This window comes from Lynx canadensis, chromosome A1, assembly GCF_007474595.2.
Source record: "Lynx canadensis isolate LIC74 chromosome A1, mLynCan4.pri.v2, whole genome shotgun sequence".
Classification (NCBI taxonomy): domain Eukaryota; kingdom Metazoa; phylum Chordata; class Mammalia; order Carnivora; family Felidae; genus Lynx; species Lynx canadensis.
In genome coordinates this window covers 121,870,199-121,896,563 of record NC_044303.2, presented here as the reverse complement: position 1 = coordinate 121,896,563, position 26,365 = coordinate 121,870,199, and the positions used below count along the sequence as shown (strand labels likewise).

The following is a 26,365-nucleotide window of genomic DNA, read 5'->3' as shown; positions in this document are numbered from 1 at the left end:
ACTGAAGAGAAAATAACTCAAAGCAGGACACAAAAACTATAGACATACAACAGAGAAAAAGAGGTTTAGAGGATAATAAATACAAGAGACCTGACATGCAGATAACATGTTCCAGAAAAGGAAAAAAACAGGTAAAAAGAAGCAATAATGAAACAAACTCCAAAGGACAATTTCACTCCTCTGGAGAGAAATCCAAACTTGAAAACTGATGAGGCCCACAAAGCTTCAGCCTGGTGCGGTTTGAAGTTGGTTATCAGCTTTTCATGTACAATACTCAAACTCAGAAACCACAGCCTGGGAATATATTCGTTGAATAGACTCTTTCCATAACTTTGATTATGGATCCATGGCAGATATTTTGCATAATTATTTTTAAAAATGAGGGTGTGTATCACATTGGTAAAGTGAAATATACAGAAAATTATTCCAAATGCCTTTAAAACACAGTAATTTGACTACACATCCCTGGAGGGACATATCCTGAACACAAAAATAACGGGGAGAAAAAAAAGCCTGAACGATCTTCAGTATCGCACTGTTAATGACAGTGTCAGTACTGTTATTGTGTGACCTGTTGTGTGAGCAAAGCAAATGAGGGGCACCTGGGTGGCTGAGTCAGTTAAGCATCTGACTCTTGATTTCAGCTCAGGTCATGATCTTAGGGATCCTGAGATCAAGCCCCATGCTGGGCTCTGGCTGGACAGCACGGAGCCTGCTTGGGATTCTTTCTCTCCTCCTTTCCCTGCCCCTTCCCCACTCAGAGGCCCACAAGCTCCCTCTCTTTCTCTTTCAAAATACATAAATATTCAAAACAAACAAAACAACAAAAAGAAAAGAAGTAAATATGTCACTATTACTCAGAAACAGGATCTTCAGCAGAAAAGGGGATACTGAATTAAAACAGATGATGAGATTCAGTAAAAATCTTGTACTAAACCTGAACTGCAAGTAATGATATGAACTAATGATGTATCTTTAAATGTGTGCATGTTCAGTCTGTGTCTCCCAAAGAGACTTAATAATGACTTATTCAGTAATAACACCTATCCCTAGATCCTATAAATGCCACTTCCCACAAAAGGAAACCAGGCTCCATAGCAAAATGGCCGAATCTAGGTCTGAGACAGGAAATACATGAGAAAAGCCAGGAACATCTTTGCCAAACACAAAGTAAGGAAGGTATCAAAAACAGGGTTGTAACAAAAAACCCTGAAGTCAACCTTAAGAGGTTTCACCCAGCCAAAGATGAAACAACTGAACTTCAATAAGGATATTACCTGTAATGGATAGAAGCATATAAAATATATTGAGGGGCGCCTGGGTGGCTCAGTCGGTTAAGTATCTGACTCTTGGTTTCAGCGTGGGTCATGATCTCACAGCTCGTGAGATCAAGCCCCACATCGGGCTCTGCACTGACAATGCAGACAGAGCCTGTTTGTGATTCTCTCTCTCTCTCCCTCTCTCTGCCCCTCCCAAGCACACGCTCTCTCTCTCAAAATAACCTTTAAAAATATATATACATTTAAATGTATGAATTTACAATACTCAAACCAACTCATTATTCTGAAAACTTCAGCACTATTGACATTTGGGGCCAAATAATTAACTCTTGTAGGGAGCTGTCCTGCACATGGTAGGACATTTAGGAGTATCACATCCCTGCCCTCTAACGACTAGATGCTATACACTATTAACACCTCCCAAGTCATGACAACCAAAAAACATCCCCAGACACTGCCACACATCCCCTTATGAACTATTCTTGCCAAAAAGATCAAATCTGAATCTGATCGTTTCTTCTGTATCTACTTGATAGTTTGCAGGAAAATCAGGAACAGAAGACTCAAAGAGTACCATTGGGATGTAACAATAAAATCCAGACTGTGAGTCTCCATATAACAAATATATATATATCTTTTAAATGACAAAAATGAGAAAGAAAAAGCAATGAAGATACAATGGAGGGGAACCTATAGATTACAAGACTTAAGAAACAATTCACTACAACATGTGGACTGTATATGGATTACATAGGCTGGAGCAGGGACAGGAGAGAAAGCATTGATGCAGGTAGAAGAAGGGCAAACCAAACAAAAGAAGGAAAGAAAAAGTCTACCATTCAACTCTTCAATTAGAAGTCAACTTTATACAGTTCTATAAATGTAATCATGGATGTGGGTATACACACAAAATCAATTTACAAGTATTTTAAACAATAAAAAGTAGATTCAGAATCTCACAGTGGCTCAAGTCTGTAACTATGTATAATAAACATTAATGAACAGTACCATGAAAGGAGGAAGACAATGTAGCAAATGAGTTTTAGGTTTGAACACCAAAATATTCTTTAGATAAAAACATCTACTTGACATGTTGGTTTTTTAAAGCATCTTTTCTTTCTAGATGATAAAGTATGTAACAATCAAATATGGTTATTAAGAAAAAAATAATTAAATGGGGTGCCTGGGTGACTTAGTTGGTTAAGCGACCGACTTCTGCTCAGGTCATGATCTCACAGTTTGTGAGTCTGAGCCCCACGTCGGACTCTGTGCTGACAGCTCAGAGCCTGGAGCCTGCTTTGGATTCTGTGTCTCCCCCTCTCTCTGCCGCTCCCCTGCTCATGCTCTGTCTCTCTCTCTCTCAATAATAAATAAACGTTAAAAAAAAAATTTTTTTTTAATTAATAAAAAAAAGAAAGAAAGAAAGAAAAAATAATTAAACAAAGTAACTTACTAAAGTAAGCCAAGTACATACCACGGAGTACCAGGAATAGGGGTAGTAGCTACTGGCTTTGCCTTCTGGGCAGCCTTTTCTTCTTCGGTCATCTCCTCTTCTTTGGGCTCCTATAGGAAATGATGTTACTCCCATTTATTTAGTATCACAAAACTATACTGAATTACTACACAATACAAATAACACTGCAAACACCTCAAAGTGCAACCAACATAAGATTGGTTAGTAGCACATGGAGTACAGACTCTGAGTAAGAATTTCTAAGAAAGTTCTAACTCCTTGCTCCCTAGACAGAGCGCATTCTACAACAGCAGATGCCAGCAACAGCAGATGGTTCTATCTTACAAACTCACTGACCATCTGCTTAGGAGCAGAAATGGAGAACATAGTATAGAAAATTAGAGAAGACCTCTTCATTTAAGGTTATGTCTTTCTTCTGCTAACTTCCTTACTAATAAACATGACTACCTCTGGTCCCTGACCGAATATAGGAAGCTTTGAAAAAGCAGAGCTCTTTCAGTACTGTATAGAGATCATTCCATGCCAGAAGACAGATAAAATATAACATTCCCCAAATGTAAAACTGTACTTATAATTTTACCATGTAGCAGTCTATAAATAATCAGGAGGCTAGAGACTGGGTCCATGCTCTGGTCCAAGGCCCTTTCTTTCTAGGGGCCGTGGTTTCTTATAAGAAGTAATTTAACACAATTTTCAAAGGAAAAACTATATGACAAACTTCAAAGAACCCTAAAATTTCAGAAATAGGATTATAACAATTAAGTGAAACTGTATCAGATACGTTTTCAAATTACAAGTAAATTGTACCCAACAATTAATTCTGGCTCCCAGGTTAACGGGTCGTGGCCCTTTACCTCCTTTATCTCCTTTATTGGCTCTTCCTTAGGGTCTTCCTCCTCCGTCTCCATTGGCAGAGGTTCTTCAGAAGGTTCTTTAATTGGCTCTTTAATCTTCTCCTCTAATTTTTCTATTACAAAGTTAAGACAATGTCACTTGTTGGTTTTTGGTGTAACTTTCCAAGAACTTTCAGAGACTAAGCAGGTAAGATATTCAGAACTAGGGGCACCTGGGTGGCTCAGTCGGTTAAGCAACTGACTTCGTCTCAGGTCATGATCTCACGGTTTGTGGGTTCAAGCCCCACATCGGGCTCTGTGCTGACAGCTCAGAGCCTGGAGCCTGCTTCGGATTCTGGGTCTCCCTCTCTCTGCCCCTCCCCCACTTGTGTTCTTGTCTCTCTCTCTCTCTCTCTCTCTCTCTCTCTCAAAAATAAATATAAAATGTTAAAAAAAAATTAAAAAAAAAAAGGATATTCAGAACTAGAAGTTATTAACCACAAAGATGAAATGTTCTTCTCTGTATCATCATCAATTTCAACCTAAAGCACTGGTAAACTTCATACTCCTCACTATACCATGAGAAAACTGTCACTCAAAAAGAACCACTCATTTCAGAGAGATATGAAGTCTTTCAAGTCATTCACGTATCATTTGTAGCAATGAGTCACTCTGTTGAAAGGGATGAGATACTAAGATACTTAGAAACAGGAACTGGTGGTAAGAAAATTTTGAGTCTTCTTCATCCAAGACTTCAAGGGCCTCCTGTTTTCTTCAGGACACATACAATATACATATTTCAATATACTACCAATGTCAGTAATTACACAACGGAATAATTATGTAATTCCTGACAACAGAAAAAAAAAAAAATCTATGTGTGTGTGTGTATGTATAATTTAAGATGGATGGAAAAATCACAAACATGGAAGTGGAACTGGCTTTTTAAATAAATACATGCTTATGAATTCGGTAAAAATAAAGAATCCAACAACTACAGAATTAGCAAATCCTGCAAATGTGCTAAAAAGGAAGTAACTCAGAATTTCAAACAGCACTCTATTAATAGCATCCCAGTTTTTACTACGTCTCAACAAGTCATGAAAACTATACCTTTTTCCTTTAGTTCTTGGGGTTTTTCCCAGGTTGATTCTAATGTTCTATTATTATAATAGTATGTCTTTCCATCGGCTGTTTTATATTCAGTCCACTCAGAAACTGCTGTTGCTCCAGCTAAGGTAGCAGGTGAAGCCGCAATAGCAACCTGGGGATGGATCATAGGTACGATAGGAGGGGCCATTCCTGGCAATACACCTAAAAGAAGAAGCAGCAGCAGTTAGGTCCAAGCATCAAACTGCAATGCAAAATAAAACTCTAAGATACGAGCTAAATCTTTCTATTAAATATTAATAAATGAATGAGCAAGCTGGAACAAAAACAAATCATATAAAACGTGAATCACTTAATGCTATTTCCCTGTTCAGTTCTAAAGTCTAAATTCAGTTAGATTCAGAAAATCACCTCAAGATGTAACTTAAGAACGGTCAAAAATTCGGGTCACATTTAAGATGAAGTCTTAACCATAAACTATAAAAATCATGACACATTCTCTACATGTGACTAGAAATGTATTTTTATAAAGGATTTCTCAAATTGTAATGAAATCAAGGTAACAAGCATATCTCCTGAGCATATTTCCTGAAGCAAAATTATTTCCTAGTTCTAAGGTACCTAGAAGGGTACGAATAAAATTCTCAGTTTTAAAGTAAAAGACTGAGTTCATTATCAAATCTACTTCAACAGATAAGTGATTAAGTCCAATGTCCTTTTTAAGTGTTTTGTCAGTTTAGTCTTTTCCTTAAAAAAGGTCATTTCTTCTATTTTTTTAAAAGATAAGCCAAGGTTAATATTCTTTTACAATACAGCTAAACAAGCTGATATTACACAAATAATTAAGGATATATGAATCCAAATTGAACAAAAACCCTCAAAGCCTCTTCTAGGATTTAAGTTTCAGGCAGCTATCTTCAGTAACTTTACAATGTAAATTTATACTACACACACAAATATTCACACACATATACTCACTAGCATGCAAGCATAATCACATCACTTTACACATGGAAATGATTTTTTTATATTTAACTTAAAAACACAGATCAAAATAACAAAATTAAATGTTATGAGTATGAGAATGAAGTTGTTTACACTTATTACAAAAATTAAGATATAAAGTGATCTGACCTTATTTGCTTTTGTGAACCAAAGAAGCTAATACTACAGGCAATCGGGAAAATTAAGTGTTGGCCAAATATGACAACTGCATTTATACTGCTCATTAAAAAGAAAAATATAAAAAAATCCACTCACTTGGGCAAAAGTAAATAAATAAAAAGGATAAACAACAACATTCACTACCATGCCAACTTACAGACAAAACAAACTAAGATGGTTTTAAAAATTACCGGTCTTGGTGGTAGCGACTGTCTTTACATACGGGCAGCTGACTATTTGCATCATTGCTACACCTGTAAAATGGATAAGCAAGCATACGTTGGAAAGCTGCCATGGTATGTCGGCTACCACTGGGATTCAGGGAAATAATTGACCACTACAATTTAGGATGCTATTTCCAATGAAAAAGACCAAGAATGGAGTAAAATTTCTTTGTGTGTGACATTTTGTGGGAAGTAGTGCCAAATCTAAGGATAACTAATTCTAAATTATAGCATCAATTACCTTTTTATCAAACCAGCTCGGACAATATTTGAAGGAGTCTCAAGAGTTTAAATTCAATGAAGGAAGCCCCTTCATTATACAGACGTAACAAGTTCTCACGTGGGACATTCCCCCACAGGACATCAAACCCATGCTGCTGTTGCTTAGATACCAGTGAAAGGCAGATGCAGCATGACACTGACAAGACACTTTCTCTGTGCTGCTAAGTGGGAACTACATGCAGAAGCTGAGGCACGGAGCGTAACCATGCAGAAGTAGAACAAGAGTAAGATAGGACAAAGAGGGGTGCGAGAGAAAGGAAGACAGTAAGGTATGAGATGGATTCAAATATTCCACTGCAAATAACATTTTAAATAAATGGGCATAGATGAAGAGAAGGGTAGCATTCAGCTAATGACAAAATATCCATGTTTACTGCCTGCTCTGGGGAACGTCACAGGCTTGAAACAATGTTGAAGCAGGCTAACTGTAAACATAAAGAGAGCCCCTTTAGTATCACTAATGACTACATGGGCTGATTGCTTCAGAAACCTCTATTATTTAAGCCAACTAAAGGAGTAGCACTTGTATTAAAGAATGGAAATTACGTACAGTTCTTAGAAGAATGAAGACTCATCATGATGCATTACAATGGTGATAAAAAGGGAATGAAAGGGAAAGCTGGAAAACTAAGACTGATTAATTGAAGAAATCCAAAATGAAGTGTGAATTTAAAAAATTTTTTAAAAGAAAAGGCCAAAGGCAGGAGGAAAGGGGGTTCAGGGATTGAATTATAATTTCTATTTGTTTTGGCTGAAAAAACTAAACCTAGTTTGGTACCAATAAAAATTCAAAATAATATACTATTTGCCCCACTAAAGTACAAGAAAAGAAATTTCTCTTAACTTAGAGGTGAAATTTGAAATTAAACCCCTGGGTTTGTAAATAATGTACCTAAGTTCACGCACACACACACAAAAATACTGCCAATTTTCGAAAAATGTCTTTAATTTCTTAATTACTATTTTAAATAAAGAGTATTAAAGCTAAACTTTCTATTAACTCTGAAATGAAAACAAAAGCACTGGATCATAAAAGCATGCTGAGTTAAGTTATATGTATAATTTTGTTTTCCCTGATGTTGTAAGAAAGCAATGGAAAAATTCATTTGGTTAAGGAAGTTACAGCACATATTAAGTTTAAATTAGTATAAATACTGCCATCTGCAGGACCACTGAAACTATTAAGCAAGCACTGGAAATTTAATTCTTAGACTATATGAACTTTATTCTCAAAAAATGTTCTCCAAAACCATCCCCCAAAAAGTAATTTTAACTATTCAACTTAAACAGAAGAAAACCAAATCTATTCATATTTAGGCCTAACCACCATTGTTAAACATAAATTGGGCCAACACAAAACTCCTGTATTTGACTAACAACACATAAACCATACTGAAAGGTCATATTATGTTTCTTCTCATGCTAAAAACATAAGATAAACTTCACGTTTTCTTTGAGGGTGATTACATACAAAAGAGTCACAAAATTACCACATATCTAAATGTTTAACCTTCTATTTCAAGGGAACATCTGTTCAATTTTCCTGTAACTTTATCCTCAAACTGTGTTCTACTAGGAAATTAGAATATTCCATTTAGCATTTTGAATAGTTCTGATGTCACTGACAGTAAGTTTCTTAAATTCCAAATTAAGATTTTATAGTCTTAGAAGACGTGCTAGAATTCTAATCCAATTTACTATCCCCAATTCCAAATCTTATTCCTGTACTTCACCTACAATTCTTCCACTCCTTTCCTTTATCTTGTTTGACGATCCCTTCCTTAATCATTCTCAGTAGAGCCATACATTGCTATTACAGATAGAACTTAAAACTCCAAGATAAATTATATCTAAATCTTTCCTGTCACCTTACTGCCAAATTGATAAAAAGAAAAAAAATGATAGAAAAAGAGATCAATCCCATCATATATGAAAGATTTGGGAAGGAAAAAAAAAACAAGTATTCCCTTTCTTTCTTTTTCACTAAAGCACCTTGGAGAACCGAATTAAAAGGGAATAGGAGAGGCACCTGGCTGGCTCTGTCAGTACAGCGTACGACTGTTGATCTTGGGGTGTGAGTTCAAACCTCACATTGGGTGTAGCGATTACTTAAAAATAAAAATAAAATCTTTAAAAAAAAAAAGGGAGAATGAGAAAATGAACATTAGTATCAAAGATGACTTACTATATAAACAAATATTATGATTACTTTCTAGAAGACATTAACTCTCTAAAGAATCTTTGGCAACCTGGACAAAATTTTACAGATTATCTAACTCAAGGTCTCTTCCAAATGACCTACAAAATGACATTAGTGGCTGCCATTAACTAAATGCCTGTTACTGCCAAACTTCATAGGTACCACCTCATCTGCTCAAATGGTCACCACCATCTGTTCTAAACTTTAAAGTGGGGGTAAGGGTCAGAGAAGACCATGACATCAAAACAGAGATATAAGTGAAGGGATTTTATTGTAACAAAATTCAACATTCTATAGAAATGAATTTTTGCTACTCTGACCTTTCACCCACTGGTCCTGTTGAGAAACTTCAAAGCAAAACAAAGTCCTTTTAGTAAGCCTCTCAATTACTTCAGCAACATTACTATGCTACCTCTCAATCTCCTCTCTACAGAATTAACAACCCCATGCTCCTTGAGATCATTCAGAATCCAGTATCTGGTCTGAATACTATCCCTGACCAAGACTGTGAGAGGCTATGACCAATGTCAAGCTATTCTCCATGTATCACTTAGTTTTCTACAAAAAGTATATCCAAAGGGTACCCAAAAGCTTGTCTTAAATTTAATTTAGAAAAAGGGTAATCCCTAGTATGAGGAAACTTTTTAGTTTCCCTCTTACTTTCTTTCAAGTGATAGGAGTTTCTTAAAACATCACATATTGAGCATTATCTGACACTACATTAACAATGTACAAAAGGTTTTCCTATAGGGAAAAAAAAAACACCACTAATTCTTAGAATTTTGGTTTTTCTTTCTTGCTAAGATATAAAATCTAAGTGACTGCCTCTTTTCCAAGCAGGCACAAGGAAAAAGACAATTAGAAAAGCGGTTATAATTAAAATACGTGCAAATCTAAGAAACGGATGTAGTACAACCCTCTTCTTACATAAAAACTAGTACAATAAAGTGGCAATAATAGTGGGAGGAATGTGAAAACGGGAGACAAGAGGCCTACATTCTATTCATCTTTGCCACAAACTTCACAGCAAAAACTGTGAACACGAGGTCTCTACGTCAAAAGCTTCCAGTTGTAATACTAGGAGAACAGACATGGATTAAGGGATAAACGTGTTTGTCAACAACAAATGCATTCAAATTAGGATGCCCAACACTGTCACTGTTTAATCCCTACAGGGAAAATTCTACTCCACAATCTCACTAGAATTGCTTAAATGTTTACACGGTGCAGGTTATACTTCCCTTCACAACTGTTACAAGGGTTAAGTTCTGGCTTTGCTTTAGATCAATTTCTTATAGTTAGGTGACTAACACTTTCCTCCCAGTAAAACAGTTATTAAGAGCATGGTATTTGGGTCTGGAGCACCCAGCTCAAATCCCAACACCATCACTCATTAGCTATGCGTCAAGGGCAAGTAATTTAGCCTGTCTATGTACCTACCTCCTAGGATAATTGCAAAAATTAAACTGAGTTATCACATGTAAAGTGCTTAGAACAGGGCACAGTATAGAAAATCACTTAGTATCAGCTATTAATAACTTGTAATTTCTCAACTTTACAGACTCAATCCTTTAAAAAAAAATGCATTTGAACAGTTACAGGAAAAGATGATCATTTTTAATTCATTGAGGCCATTATCCAAAAATGAGTGTAGCTTCAAATGTGGCTCTAATTTTAAGACATGTAAACAACAACAAAAAAAGGACATTTACCAAAACTGAAGAGAAAATATTGCCGTTAGCCATGAATCTTTTAAAAACATTTCAAACAGGTGAGATTCAAGGCAAATTTCAAATGCAACAGACACATGAGAACAAACTAACTGACAATATGAAAACATAGCTAGAAGGACTATTCTCATCCATTGATTTACCTGGAAGCGGAATTGGCATGCCAGGAAGGGGAACACGAAACGGAGGTACCATGACTGGTGGAAAAGCAGGTATTGCTGCTGCTGGCTGAGGTACTGAGTGAGGAACAGCAGGAGGTAACGTCTGGGGGTGCGGCTGGGGAACAGTTTGCACAGGTGTGGCTGTAGGAGCAGGAGTTGAAACACTAACTGTAGGCGTGGCAACTGAAACAGCAGAACTTGGGGTCTGATCTTGTGTTGTGGGTGCTGATAAAAGATAAAACAAAAATATGTATCATTCCTTCATAAACCATTTCACTATATTCATTCATCATTCACTCATTCAGTTAAGTATTTAAGAGCCCATTCCATGCACTGCAAGAAATTTGTAAAAAGGTCTCTGTCTTCAAGAAGCTTCAAGATAGTTAAATGAAATATAAAAATTAACTGAAATATAAAGTGAAATGCGATAAATGTATAGGAATATAAATCAAGACGCAAAGACCATTTCTAACTGTGAGAGGGTACAGAAAAAATTATATAGTGTGATGATAGGCCTTGAAAGATTAGGATTTCAACAAGGACAATGACAGAGTGGAAGGAGAAAATAAGTAAGTGGTGGGAAAAGTGAGTAAAAAGCCAAGAGGAGGTAGCAAAAGGGAATTGTTTAAAAAATACAAGGCAAGCAGTCAACTAGTAAAACAATAGGCATACCAAAAGAACCAGTGAGTTATGGCTGGAAAGCAGACCAGAGGCATAAAGGAGAAGGCTTTGACAGAAGGCTAAGGAGTCTGCACATTACTGGGTAGGGAAAGGAAGAAATTATGTAAATGTAGAGAAACGACCTAGAAGAATGCACACCAACATGTACATACTCATTACATCTGTGCATGCCTTTCACATTTTGCTACATATCCTTCATTAGAGTTTAATTTTTTTATAAGAATGCATTCATGTGTTATTTGTGTGACTTCATGAATGTAAAAGGGGTGCAGGGGAGGCAAAATGAAGGTTTCTATATGGAAGAGAATTAATCAGTGTTCATTTGATGAATTAACCTGGCAGATGAACAGGAAGGAAAGCAAGAACAGAGGTGGGAAAATCAATTTCAACCTATCTGGAATTGTCCAAACAAGGAAGAACAGAGAGAAAAAGATATGCAGTGACTAATGACTGACTATGAACAAATGGAGTAAAAAACAAGTTGGGTTTCTCTACAGTTATTTCAAAATAAGAAGGTAAAAAAAAAAAAATAATAATAATAATAACAACTCAGGTTTCCAGTGTGAGAGACCAGGAGAATGTGAAATTTGGGATAATTTATTTCCAATATGTTCTTTTTAAGTATCAAAAATAAAACATTTCATCTTTAGTTATCACATTTAAAATCAAACTGTGACCAAAAAATAAAATATGTATTTTATACTTCAGAAGTTACAGTACTCAAATATTATAAAACAGTTTTGTAATTTTATAACCCATTTAGTTCTAACACAAAACTCATTTTTGGTAATTCATTGGTAACAAATATTTCATGGGTTTTTGTTTTGTTTTGTTTTTGATGTAGAGAAAAATTTCAAACTACCTGTACTGGACTAAGAATGAATTTATCAAATCAAATCAAATAAAACCGTGCATTCCCAATCTGTATGCCAATTTTATCCTAAGGGAAAGCGCACTGTTTAATACAAGCCACCCAATACTCCAACTGACAAAATTTATATCTTTTTTCAGCTCCTAATAATGAAAAACTCACTTAGGCTGGGAAGATGTGAGCAATTTCATACTTGTTAATGAGGGACTCACCTTGGCTAAATAGACAGCAGGGCCAAACAAGTATCTTCAGGGGCCCAGGAATGAATTGTTGGTCTAGCATAGACCTAGCCTTAGGGTACAGTATCATATTAATATAATTTTATAACAGTGTGAAAAATACAAATTACATGCAACATTTGCCCAGTCCCATAAATATACCACTTAGCATTTGTAATCTACTGTAATGGCTGAAAATATATCTAGTTATTCTTCCCAACTTCCCTGAGAAGCAGGATTTCATCAGCATTTTTCACAAACTTGCACCGGATAAAATGAGTTTATGCTCAACTGGGGCTAAAATATAAATTTCTTAATTTTTATTTTCATTTACCCACAGGTCTATACTGCAGTTCATACAGTTACATTTTTTTTTATGTTATGGTAATAATATTTAGATATAATTACTAGAGGTAATCTTACCAGAGGTAAGATAAAAAAATACTGTAGTCAGGAAAGAACAGGAGTTACAAAAGCATCAAATTTCAAGCAGAAAAGAACACCAATGGAGATGGCAAAAAATTATTCACTCAACCCATTCCTCCTGCTGACACAGGATTTTCTAAATTTATTAGTGGCCATGAGTCATGAAAGGACAGAGATAAAGGCAATGAAAGAATTCAATGGGAAACTAGGAGAATGGTAGCTAGGACTTAATGCTCAGAAAAATTCCTACTAATTCCTTTTGCTAAAATAACTAGTAAAATGCTAGGCCTCAAAATATACTACTTATCCAGCCTCAGATCTTAATGAAAAAAGACAAGCGAGTGCAACAGATGGAGAAATACTAAGATTGTAGTAGGACAACACTTCAGGATACTGAACCAAGTGAAATAAAAACAGACGTCAGGAATACTCAGAAAGAACATCAAAATTAACGTTTAAAGGCAGTAAAAAGAACACCCTTTTGCTATTCTGTTCTTAGAATAAAGGCCTCCCAATCACTGAAGCGCAGTGCAAAAAAGGACAAAAAGGAGTTCTGAATAGAACAGCTCATAACAGCAAGACAGCTATGGGCCTATATGGACAGACCATTCCAACACAGAAATGGAATATAGGACAGTTAAATTATTTCACCTCCAACCTTCCTTAAAACAAAGTACTACTATTTCTCCTTCCTAAGAAGAAAGGGAACAAAGCATAAACAACACAGAGCCTCCACATAGAACGGCAACGCTTTTATTAATCCCTTTCTGCCATTACCACAACAGGTACTCCATAAAAACTGGCAGTTTCCTGCCTTACCACACAGGTTTTTAGAAGCACTAGCCTCTAAAATGGCAAAGCCCCTCAGTCAGCTGGCTATGGTCACCGTTACGCTTCTCTATCAGAATTCACCTTAGCTATGAAAGAAAAGACTTTTATAAAGCATTATTTACATCTCCCTACTAAGTGCATTTTCCCCCAAGCTGTTAAAAAAATATCAAGTGCAGCCATTAAAAAACTGTCTCCAGGGGCGCCTGGGTGGCTCAGTCGGTTGAGCATCCAACTTCGGCTCAGGTCATGATCTCGCGGTTTGTGAGTTCGAACCCCGCATCAGGCTCTGTGCTGACAGCTCAGAGCCTGGAGCCTGCTTCAGATTCTCTGTCTCCCTCTCTCTATGCTCCTCTCCTGCTCACATCCTGTCTCTCTCTCAAGAATAAATAAAGATCAAAAAAAAAAATTTTTTTTTAATTGTCTCCATATTAGGTATACCTTACTTCCTCAGTTACTTTTTGTATCAATCAAATACGATAAAATTTGAATCTACTATGATTGAATCTCTCTCATTTACAAATTTCTTTCAGGATAAAATACACTAATAATTCCCAAGTCCCTGAAGCTAGGGCACTTTTCTTATTCTCATCTATTATCAAGGTAGCAAGATAATCCAACTTCTGATCACCTATAGGGATAACTATGCATCTTCATACCAGTATCATAACAAATAATCATATCAATAAAATCATTATTTAAATATTTTGGACTTCAATCTCAGCCTATAAATTAAAAAGATACATAAAAATATATAAAACATATATATAAACAGAAATTTCCCAAAGCTAATAGTATACATATTAATGACAATTGTTTCAAACAAATTAATAAAATCTTCTCTCCCCATTCCTAAAATCTATTAATCCTTCTCATCTTTTTAGAAAAAGTCTAACCTTGAGGCCTCTGTGACATTATACCTGAAAATTCTCTTACCCTTCTGACTGCTTCTATCTCCACTCCTCATTCATCTGCCCGTATCCCATTCTAAAACCTACCTACCTCTAAATGAGATTACTGAAAAGTTCCTACTAACTTCCCCTTATTTCAATACTACCCCTCACCCAAAAAAAAGAACACCAGAAAAATCTTCCAGAACATTTATGCTAGACCCTGGAACCTGCTCACCTCACCCATTTGCCTGGTTCTTAAAACTCTCTGTAACCTGGTCTCACTCTTACTCAATCTGTTAACCAATATATCTCCCCCTCCCCACCTCAGAAGAGCTTCTTAACAATCCAATAAACTGCATTTATCCTCATCTCCTGACCTTTGTTTATGATGTTCCCCTTACCTGAAAGACCGGTCTTTACTTTCAAATCCACTCAAATCCTACTGCACATCCTTCACGATCAACCTCAATACCCACAGTCCACCCACTTACTTGTCTCTCCCTTTTCTTGAATTCCTGAATCTTCTATTTTCACCGTATAGCTGTGCACACTACTAATTGTTTCACATGCATTATTCTTGCCTCAATTAGAAAAACTGGAAGCCCTGTGAGACAGGAACCAAGACTTCTACTTATGTTACAAACCCCACAGCACCCAGCGTTATTACTTGGTCAAGATGGATAGCTACTCTGCACTTCCTAGTTTAGCTTTGTGAATTCCAACAGGACAAATAATTTCTTCTACTAATGGAAATTTCTGTTTGTTTTTAACCCAAAAGGCTTAATGTCAAAAATGTATTTTAAGTAACATGAAGGATAATACCTGAAACACTAGGATCATTTTGCAATGCAGTCCCTACCTGTCCATTTCTCTAACCCCTAAATGAAAACACATGCTGGCTGGTACTCACTTGATACTGTCTGCGAAACCGAAGAGGCAGTTGTTGTGGTAGAAGTGGTAGAGGATGGGGTGGATGATGATGTTGAAGTGGACACTGCAGGTGCTGGGCTACTGGTTGTAGGGGTGGAAGCTCCTACTGCTTGTGCTTGTACTTGCGCCTGCACCTGTGCCTGCGCCTGCGCCTGAGCCTGTGCTTGTGCCTGGGCCTGGGCCTGGGCCTGGGCCTGGGCCTGGGCCTGGGCCTGAGCCTGGGCCTGGGCCTGCGCCTGCGCTTGAGCTTGTGCTTGTGCCTGCGCCTGAGCCTGCGCTTGAGCCTGGGCCTGCGCCTGGGCCTGCGCCTGGGCTTGGGCCTGAACCTGAGCCTGGGCTGCAAGCATAGGTGTCAGTTCTGACTGCTGAATAACCTTAACTCCATCTGGTTTGGTCCATGCAGATTCACGTGTCCGAGCATTATAATAATAAACCTGCAGAGGAAGCAAAATCATTGGTATCCCAGAATCTGTCAACTATCATTAAAAAACACTAATGCAACTATACCTTCTCTTAAGAAGTATTAAAAAAAAAACAACAACAAAAACTTAGAAAAGAGGGAAAAAAAGCTTAGAGAAGAGAAACTGGCTGTTGAAACCATAGGTAATGATAGGTATGAAACTATTAAGTAATTTTCCCCTTCTCCCCCTTCCCCTAATTTTCTATAATGAGCACACGATATTTTTAACACAAAAAGGAAAATCGAGGTTCTATTTTATGCGGAAAGTTAAAAGCAGGCCTTAGAATGCTCTCTTCAGAAAGCCCTGCTTGCAAAGCTGGCGTGTGACTGGCATTTGGAAACCTGAATTTTAAGAGGGTTCCCATCATTCCCTGAAAACCCACAACCACCTTGGCTCAGGTGAGCTTCCTTGGTAGACAACACTTCACACGTATTTTAACCATTCCATGCTGGAGGAATTAAACATGTCCTATGTAATTCCACTGACAGGATTCTTACAAGCTTGTGCTTGGTCTCCTCCAGTCTTTGCCCCATGTACCTTTTTTCCTTTGCTGGTTTTGCTTTGGATCCTTTCACTGTAATTAGTCTTAGCTGTGAGTACTCTTATATGCTGAGTTCCAGAAGTCCTCCTGGCAAACACTAAACCTCAGAGTTACTTTGGGGACTCAGAATCACAGATGAACATATACAAGCACTCCAGACAACCTTATGTCTGTGCAGAAGTCTAATCCAGTGAGCCTTTCTTGAGTTCTACCCTATCCAGTGCTTATCTGAGATTCATTTTAATTGGCAAGGATACTGTCGTTGATCTCCACCTGCCAGAACTCTTAACTTTTACTCTTGTCACCAAGATCACAACCTAAATATACTTTATAATTTACCTTCCCATCTGGAGTTTTATTTTCAACCCATATCTCCTCAGTAGGAGGCAGTGCTGGAGTACCAGGAGCAGTCACAGGAGGCATTCCTGGTGGAAACATCATACCCGGAGGAGGAGGCATGGTTCCCATGGGTGGAGGCATAAAAGGTGGTCTCTGTTAATTAACAACAATAATAATGGTCATTTGTACTTCTCCTTTTTACCTTCAAATTAGTAAATTCTACCCAAACATCAAGTACTATAAGAGAAACTAGTTTCACTCTAGTAGTAAAAACTAGTCCATGCAAATATATTCATCAAGGTTATAGAAGTTACTCTTTAACAAAGATGACTACTAAACACACTAGAAGGAAATATATGAAAATACTAACAGGGTGAATAGCATTATGGGTGAATCTTGCTTTATTCTTTACACTTTAACTGCATATTTCATACAGTGGGCACTGGCTACTTTTCAAAAGGAAAAAAATGAGTCATAGATCTTGTTTAACACTAGGCACACCAATGCCTCCATAGGTCACCTATCGCAGGAACCAACCATAACAGAAACATTATTTTATAAATAATTTTCTAAGAAAAGAAAAATCGGCTCTACCTAACCCTTTTATTCTCTTTTCCCGTAAGAAGCAACTATAAGCTAGGAAAATATTCGTCATTTTCTATTTTTTGAAGCAATACTAATAATGTAGCTCAAACACATAAACATCAGTAACTTTAAAAGACACAATCAAGGGGCGCCTGGGTGGCGCAGTCGGTTAAGCGTCCGACTTCAGCCAGGTCACGATCTCCCGGTCCGTGAGTTCGAGCCCCGCGTCGGGCTCTGGGCTGATGGCTCAGAGCCTGGAGCCTGTTTCCGATTCTGTGTCTCCCTCTCTCTCTGCCCCTCCCCCGTTCCTGCTCTGTCTCTCTCTGTCCCAAAAATAAATAAACGTTGAAAAAAAAAATTTAAAAAAAAAAAAAAAAAAAAAAAAGACACAATCAAATAGTTACCCATTTTACTTTTAGTGGAAAATAAGAATTTAAATGACATAACATTATAATTAAAAAAAATCCTGGAGCCATTACTGATCCAATCCTATCTCTGATAATTCCTTCACTGTCATTCTTCAATGACTGCTGACATAAGACCCTCAACCAAACAATTTAACTGAAACTGCTATATCTTAGCAGAAAAGTGGCCTGACATTTAAAAACAGATTCTGAAAAGGAACTAAAAAGATTTCCTCTATAATTTATGAGTAACATTAAAATTCAATTATTCAAAGCATCTTATTCTGTGTCAGGCAATGGACACTATAATAATGTGAAAATGCATTTCCTTTTCCTAAAAATGTCTTCTTTTCCATACTCCAGGTTTTTCTGGATTCAGTTTCATGTCTTTCCAGCATCAGCACACAGACCCATGTTCTCTGAAATAACCACCCCAAATAGGTCTCATGCACCGTTAGCTGGAAATCATTTGGATTTAAAGTAAAACCACACAATTATCCACGGAGAACAAGAAAAGCTTCACAACATTAGAAAGTATCGCATTACAACATCTGATTTATTTCCATTAGAGGGTTACATCAGTCCATTACAATTTACAATATTCTACAAGTAGATTTAACTCTTGAAAGCACAAATAAGAAAAAATCCACCTATAACAAGTTATACCACAGTCAGTAGGTCAAAAAGTGATTTCTTCTAATCTTCAAGGAAATATAAAAGCATTTAACATTTTGTTTAAGGGTGGGGGTAGGAACTATTCATTACTTGGAAGGCAATACAATTATTAAGCAAAATATTAAAATTTTGTGTCTCTTCCATAAATATAACGCTATCTACACTGAGTTAACATCGCTTAAATGCTACATCATTACCCTTTTCTATTTTTAGTAAGTTCATTCTTGATTATCCAAGCAAATGGAGGGCAGATGACAGCACTGTATTTATTTGGTTTCAGGGGTATGCAGACTGGATAAAGTAAGAAAACAAAGATATATACTCAAACAAAAAGAATACATTCTCAAAAGTAGACATTTGAGACTTGATACCTTCAGGACATCATTTCAGACAGATAACTGAGTCTACATAAACTAGAGTAGAATATTATGCTTCAGGTTAAAATACCAGAAAAGTTTTTATTTAAGGAAATCCCACAATAATGCTATTTCTAAAATTGTAAGATAACCCTACTTTTCCCCCAGGGAGACAAAATCTAAATTCTATCCTAGGCATCATTTTCCTGGGAGAACTGCTCAGAAATACAAATACTTCATAATATTTAAATACTTACTGGCAACATTTATCATTGAAAACATATTACCCCCCACTCTATGTATTAATATTTCAAACTTCGTTTCCCATAAAGACAGATTACTAGAGACAATTCTCAAGATATAAGGCAGGTAAGAACTACCCTACTGATTCCTAGTTTTATATGTATGTTTTTCTATGGTTTTTCACCATCTAATAAATTCCTGTTCAGAATTTCTATACTAATTATGTTGTTACTACTGCTTTTGGAGCAACACATTTACATATGGATGTTCTCTTTAGCTCCCATTTTCCTATAAATGAAACTAAGAACAAGTTTTTAAGCAAAACTCATACGCAGTATCAATACTGACACTGACAAACAAATGACAACTTCTACATTCTTTACCTGGAGGTGTGGAGGGCCCATTGGTGGAGGAATCCCTCCTGGAGGAGGCATTGGCGGCATATTGGGATCAAAAGGAGGACGTCCAAAGGGGGGCCGAGGTGGTGGTGGAGGGCCTCGCATCATACCAAAAGGGGGAGGAGGTCGCATGAGAGGTGGTGGGCCTCGCATCACTGCATTTGGTGGGGGAGCCGGGCCTCGGAACCTCAAGGCCTGCTGTTGAGCCATCCTGTGTGGGAAAGCAATGTATAAATTTTTCCTTCTCAAACATATAAAATATAGCTATTCATCTCTAATTAAAATCAAACTTAAGAGGCCCTTAAGATCAAGTGGAGCTGGAAAGTCATCATTTCACAACCATCGTGGTAAAAAGTGCATCAGTAAGAATGATCAGTGGTCACCAAATCCAGGAGGAAATCTGGATAAGGATGATATTTGATGGTCTTAAAATGTCTCCCCACATGCTATTTTCAGTTGCAGGGCAGGATGAAGAAACATCAACTACATATTAGGGAAACTGGGCAACACCCTGACCAAGTGATCAAAATTATTATCACCTAAAAAGAATAAATGGGCGCGCACCTGGCTGGCTCAGTCAGTTGAACTTTGGACTCTGGATTTTGGCTCAGGTCATGATCTCAAGGTAGTGAGATGGAGCCCCACGTCCACCTCCTCGCAGGATGTGGAGCCTGCAGATTCTCTCTTCCTCTCCCTCTGCCCTCCCGGCTCATGCGAGCACACTCTCGCTCTCTCGCTATCTCTCTCTCATAAATAAATAGATAGGTAAATGGACAAATGGACACCAAGTGACTGAGAGGGATACACAATCACCTATTCCGAGCACCTCAATCTAATAATGAGGAAATATTAGACAAATGCAAAATGAGGAATGTTCCATTAAAAAGGGAGAATGAGGGCTGTATTCTTCACAAATGTCAATGTTATACATAAAAAACAAAGGAAGGCTGTGGAAATGTAGATTTTAAATGACGCTAAAGAGATGACAACACAATACTAACTCTAGACTGGATTCGGTACTAGAGAGAAGACATGCTAATAGGATATAGTGAAGTAATGGGCAACGCTGGGATATGGACAGTAAGTACTGTTATATGTGTAAATTTATGAAGTTGATAACTTATCATTAGGAGAGTATGTCCATTCTTAGAAAACAGACACTTAACTATATCTTACCCTCAAATGGTTCAGAGTAAAAGAGAACATGCATACGTGCAAATAATAAGGCAGAGAGGTAAAATATTAACCCTAAGTGTATTAACTTCATTTTTGCAACTTTTGGAAATTACTTCCAAGTACAAAGTTTTTACAGGGGGTGGGGGGTAGCAGCTTAAGAGATCATGAATATTCTTTAACTAAAGGACAAGCCCTTCGCTACACTGAACCCCATCCCATCCTTCAACCTCTAGGTCATCACCCTGGTTTATTTTTCCCATGGCATTTAAACAGATAGGAAGTATCACATAAATGGTATTACCTATCTCCTCTCACAAGTGCTTTTTCTAAAAAACAAAATTTTTGAAAATATTTTATGCTACCATGTATCAGGCAGTGCTCTAAGCTCTTTTTAAGTCATTTAACCATCTTTTTTCTTTTAAATTTTTTTTTTTAACGTTTATTGATTTTTGAGACAGAGAGAGACACAGAGCATGAACGGGGGAGGGTCAGAGAGAGGGAGACACAGAATCTGAAACAGGCTCCAGGCTCTGAGCTGTCAGCACAGAGCCCGACGCAGGGCTCAAACTCACGGACCGCGAGATCATGACCTGAGCCAAAGTCGGACGCTTAACCGACTGAGCCACCCAGGTGCCCCTCATTTAACCATCTTAACGCCGTGAGATGGATGCTACAGGTGACCCTTGAACAAAACAGGTTTGAGCTGCACGGGCCCACTTACAGGCGAATTTTTTTCAATAAATTCAGTACAGTACTAAATTATGTTCTCTTCCTTGTGATTTAACATTTTTTCTCTAGCTTATTTTATTGTAAGAATACAGTATATAATACATTTAACATACAAAATACATGTTAATCAATTGCTTATGTTATGGGTAAGGGGTCTTGGGGAAGTCAAAAGCTATATTTCAATTCTCAAAGTGTGGGGGGTAGGACAGCATCCCTAACCTCCACATTGTTCAAGGGTCAACTGCATTATCAACTTCATTTTAAAGATGAGGACACTAAGGCACAGAGAAGTATCACTTGCCCAAGACCTCACAGCTGGTTCAGCAGTAAAACCAGGATTTGAACACAGGCAAACAGTTCTTAAACACTACACCATGCTGTTTATGTAAGCCTCTCTAGAGCAGGAATTCTGTCTTGCTCTCCTGTATATATTCCCAGCACATAGTAGGTCTCAATATTCATTGAATAAGCCAATATTTAGGCACTATTGTACCTGAGTTACCTTACAAGTAGGGTATACACATTATAAAAATTATTTTTAATATAATTTCCTTATTCTTCTCAAAAGCTACTATAACTCTCTTTATATATGAAATTTACATTTTTGTGCCCATGAGATTAATAGTTACATTCCTTATGCATATCTGAAAATAATCATTTCATACTCTCTTCTCACCAGGCTCTTCCAACTTTCCTACATCCTTCAACACTCTGCTTAAGATTATCCTTTGAACTTTCTCTAAATTTTCCACACTGTAGTTCAATTCTGTCACAAAAAAATCCTAAGAACCAGTATGACTTCCATGAGAACACTAGGATTGTAAACACATCCAAGAGCTACTATTCCAAGAGTATTTAACCAAATTTGCAAATTATCCTGCACTCGGGATTGCAAAGTATGAGGTAATAATGGTGACGGCAAAAAGAAGCAAGGATGGGATCAAAATAATCAGTCTTCATATTATACACACTCCCTAAAGACAGACAGGAAAGTCTTAACCCCTGGGGAGAAAAAAAGTGAACCACCAAGGAAAGATACTGTGTTTCAGTCTCAAGTTAATAATGTACCTTAATCTTCTGATTTCCTTTGAATCTGCCTCTCCCTTTTCAGAAAAATTTACAGTAATTCTTTCTTTAGATTTTCACTTCCTAGTTACAGGCTGAAGTTAAGCGGTGAGGCTTTTGAATCACAAAAAAGTCAAATCAGGACTCTGCCTTTTGTTGTTAGGCTAGTTACATAATTTCTGAGCCTGAGTATACTCAGTATTAGTATACTAATGTAAATTAGCAGGGCAGAGAAATAAGACCTATCTCCTATCTCACTGTTCAGTGAGATAATCCCTGTGAAGCATTTAGGATAGCATATGCTACCCAGTAAATTATCATTACCTAGCACAGTGCTCAACTTCAAAAAGCAATGTCAATTTGACTAGACAGCTTAACTTTCAAGTCTGCCACTAAAAACGGTGACAAAATTCACAGAATTTCCTCCATCAACAGCCTAAAGGTGCCACCTTCTGATGTCAGACATGTATAGCACACGTGTTGAGCTCTCTGTACACGCAGTTGCATCCCAACAACCTCACCAGAAACTTCAAGTTGGAGTAAATGAACTAATAAAGTACTTGGAAGAGCACCAAACACTTAAGCCCCCTGTAAGCAGGAGCTATTATTACTGTGGCCATAACATTAGTGTAACAGCATTAAGTGTTAAATGGTATTAATGTGAGAAAGCTAGCTATACTGTAGTGTTAGCTACATTACTATAATTACTATTATTAGAATCTATATAACCTGACCTCTACCGACCTATTTTTTGATCAAATACTTTAAATAAAAGTTCATTACCTTGAAGCCTGTGCACTTGTTCCCTCGGCCTGGCATGCTTTACCCCAGATGTCTACATAACTGGCTCCTTCTCATTCGGCCTCACTTCAGATGTTACCTCAAACTCTTTTCTCACCCCAAACCCAGTCCCTCTCTGGCTCCTAACCCAATTTGCGTTTTCAATTATGATACATGTTACGAAGAAATCTTTCACTTGTTTACTTCTGGGTTCTCTCCACCCGCTAGTATATAAGATCCTCTTTGGCATACTGCTGCATCCCAGGGCCCAGGACGGTAACTGTTCAAGCATTACTCTTGCAATGGTCATGTAAACTGGGTACTTCCTATATACCAAGCACGGTAACATGGACGGTGTTTGTACTAATTCTTGTAGTCCTCACAATCCTCATAAACTTACCAGTTAGGTAAGTTTGGCACCATTTTTACAAAGGAAACTATGGCACAGAAAAATACCTTGTTTAAGGCAGCTGGCTAGTGGTAGCACCAGTGTATTCTTATTCCCATTTTACAGTTGAGGAAATTGAGACTCCCAAGTACCTTGTCATCAGACAAAGTATTAACAGGTAAACAAAGGCCTTGGATAAAAGATCTAGACAAATACGACTCTACAAAAGGGTTCTTAATGGTCTTCAACCATTAAGGGACGGGTGGCATTTGGACCTCTAAATAAATTTTGTCTACTGTAGGTTATTTGCATCCCTACCACTTCTAACCTTTTTGGAAAACAGAAGGCTCCTTACAAGAATAGAAGACTCTTTTTTTTTTTTTTTTTTACAAGAACAAATGTATCTCCCTAGGATATACAATCTCCCCAGTGGTGAAGACAATGCTGCAAATACTTTAATAGGAAGGACAAAAATAGAGAGATGCTACATCATGATATATGGGAGTCAAATTATGTGGTAAGACTGTGAGGAGACCTAGACCCTACCAATTACTCAGTGACCTTGAATAAGTCTCTTCACACTTGGAAGGTTGATCTCATTTGATATGAGGTTAGTTCAGTTTAGAATTTAGATCAATCTTAATTAGCATGGAAGTTCCTTGAGGACAAAAGTTTTTGGTCTGGTTCAAGGCTCCCCTGCCAGCAGGTACCTAGGTCAGTGACTGTCACAAAGCACACACTAAATGTAGGTCCATAAGTAAACCATCTGTAATCTCCTACATTCTTTTATTTACCATATACCCATCCAACACCTCCCTTGCCAGGCACTATGGCAGACACAACATGATACACATTAAGAATACAAATACAAAAATAAGCCTCAATTTGTACCATCAAAGAAGCCACATAAACAGGTAATTTCTCTTACACCATGAGAAATGCTATAATCAGTTATTTCATATAAGTAAAAGTTTTTACAATATGCTCTGGAACCAATTTCCAACCCAGGAGGCTAAGATCTAAAATATTTGCAAGAGAACACCTAATTTAGAACCCTATTCAAATCACTTTTACAACAATGTCTAGACTACTAGTAACAAAGTCTAAAAGGCTACTCTGTAAAGTACTAAAATGCAAAGTAATGTTCCCAATAACGAGGTAAGTAACTATTCCCTTGGGATCACAATCAGTAATAAACTTTCCATCACTAATACTGAACCACCCCGACAATGCACTTTGATCACTCATTACTAACGTACATATGGGGTTTAAAGGATATGAAATTCGCCTCTGAAAGAAAACAAGATTTTACTCCTGTCAAGTAAGGATTTCTCTGTGTGACAATTCAGAATTGAGAAGACAATTTTTTCCTGAACACTTGAGTAACAATACCCATTTCTTTCTACAATTTCATCTTGAGCTCCAGACAATACTAAAGAGTCCTCATAACCTACACTGCTCTTTTTCATTTTCAAATGCTGACAATGGCACAATTCAGAATGAGAGCTGAACATCTGAAATGACATTTTCCCTTATCCAGAAAAAAAAAAAAGTAACCAAACATACATAAAGCTCAGTATCTCTTTTCCTCAAAAACCACTAAAACTAAAGAATTTTACTTTATCAAGACACTTTTACTGTACCAGATCTTAATTACAAATCCCATAGGCACTAAGATACCAACGGAAGAAAGGTCACTGCACTCTTTAGGGCAATGGCGTAAGCACGAGAATGGAACAGCGATCCAGATTGCTGGCTCTGGAGCCTGACTGCCTGCGTTCAAGCCACTTCCTGGAGCCACAATTCCATCAATGCGACCTTGTCCTACTTCCTCGACCTCTACGAGGCTCAGTTTCCTCACCTGTACGATGGGCCAGTAACTTAACTGAAGAGGGCTCTAGTCTGTGGCCTGCAAAAATGACAATAGGCAACTACCCCAAAGGCACACAGAAACACGTACCAAACGGCTGTCGCTATTGCTGTTATTCACAAATGCGGCATGAGGCATAAACGGATGAGAGAGAAAGGAAGAAAACACACAGGAAGTTCAGAAAAAGAAGCGATGAGGCGAAGAAGGAACAGGACAGACGTGGGGACCCCCGAGGGCCGCGGAGGGCGTGGGGAAGGCTGAGCCAGAAGTGGCGAGGGATCCCGAGGAGTTAAGTGCGAGTGGAAGGGGTCGATGGGGGAAAGCCCGGCCCTCGGCGGAGCTGAGCCGGGAGGAAGGCTGAGGTGGGCCGAGGCGGAGGCGGCACGAGGCTGAGGCGGGGCCCCAAGGCGGGAACGCCGGACCCGGCCCGCAGGCTGCAGGCCGCAGGCCGCGAGGGGCCCTGGGGCCCAGGGAAAACCGCAGGGCGCGCCCGGAGAGGGCACAGGAGGCCGCGGCCCAGCCCCGGCTCGGCTCTCTCATTCAAGCCACCTTCCCCTTCCCCCTTCGCCAACCCCATGCGGTCCTGGCCCCGAGCCGCTGCGGCTCCTCCGCCCACCCCCCCGACCGCGGATCTCCGCGCAGCAGGCCTAGCCCCTGGGGCCCCACTGTGCTGAAATGTAAGGGAGGACAGCACCCCTTACCTGAGCTCCCCCGGGTTGAATCGCTCACCGTCCCCCCCGTCCCCGCCACGCTCCGCCATTACAGAGGGCCGCGTTCATCCACCCGCCGACTGAGCATCCCCGATTGGCCGGTCGGATCGTCAATCCCGTGCGAGGGCGGGGGAGATCGCAGAGATCAATGAAATGATTGGTGAAGCTTTCCATCAATCTTCAGGCTGAGGGAGGTATCTGCCTTGCGATTGGCGAAATGGCCCGCCGACTTTGAAAGCGGTATCCAGACAGCCAGGTGATTGGTTACTCGGAGGCTTTATGGGAAATGAGACTAGAGCAACGAGAAGCCGCCGGCGCCCTCTCGCGGTAAGCAAAATTA

At 38.3% G+C, this 26,365-nt stretch overlaps 1 protein-coding gene across 5 annotated transcripts in view; it reads right to left on the bottom strand.

The window, feature by feature from the left end:
* The window catches only part of TCERG1 (transcription elongation regulator 1), a 63,162-nt gene extending 37,081 nt beyond the window's left edge, over positions 1–26,081 (bottom strand). For 3 of the 5 annotated variants that reach the window (XR_003970077.1, XM_030320800.1, XM_030320808.1), the window contains exons 1-9: positions 26,017–26,076; positions 19,293–19,518; positions 16,647–16,799; positions 15,286–15,739; positions 10,441–10,683; positions 6,053–6,115; positions 4,701–4,901; positions 3,609–3,721; positions 2,755–2,843 (exon numbers count right to left, since the gene is read on the bottom strand). Coding sequence is in view for 4 of the 5 variants with exons in the window: in XM_030320800.1 (XP_030176660.1) it covers positions 2,755–2,843; positions 3,609–3,721; positions 4,701–4,901; positions 6,053–6,115; positions 10,441–10,683; positions 15,286–15,739; positions 16,647–16,799; positions 19,293–19,518; positions 26,017–26,075 (1,601 nt within the window). In the remaining variant the exon portion in view is untranslated. Of the gene's footprint in view, positions 1–2,754; positions 2,844–3,608; positions 3,722–4,700; positions 4,902–6,052; positions 6,116–10,440; positions 10,684–15,285; positions 15,740–16,646; positions 16,800–19,292; positions 19,519–26,016 lie in introns of all 5 variants that reach the window. The other 2 variants (XM_030320828.1, XM_030320816.1) reach the window with 2 other exon arrangements.
* Between the last annotated feature and the right edge of the window lie 284 nt (positions 26,082–26,365).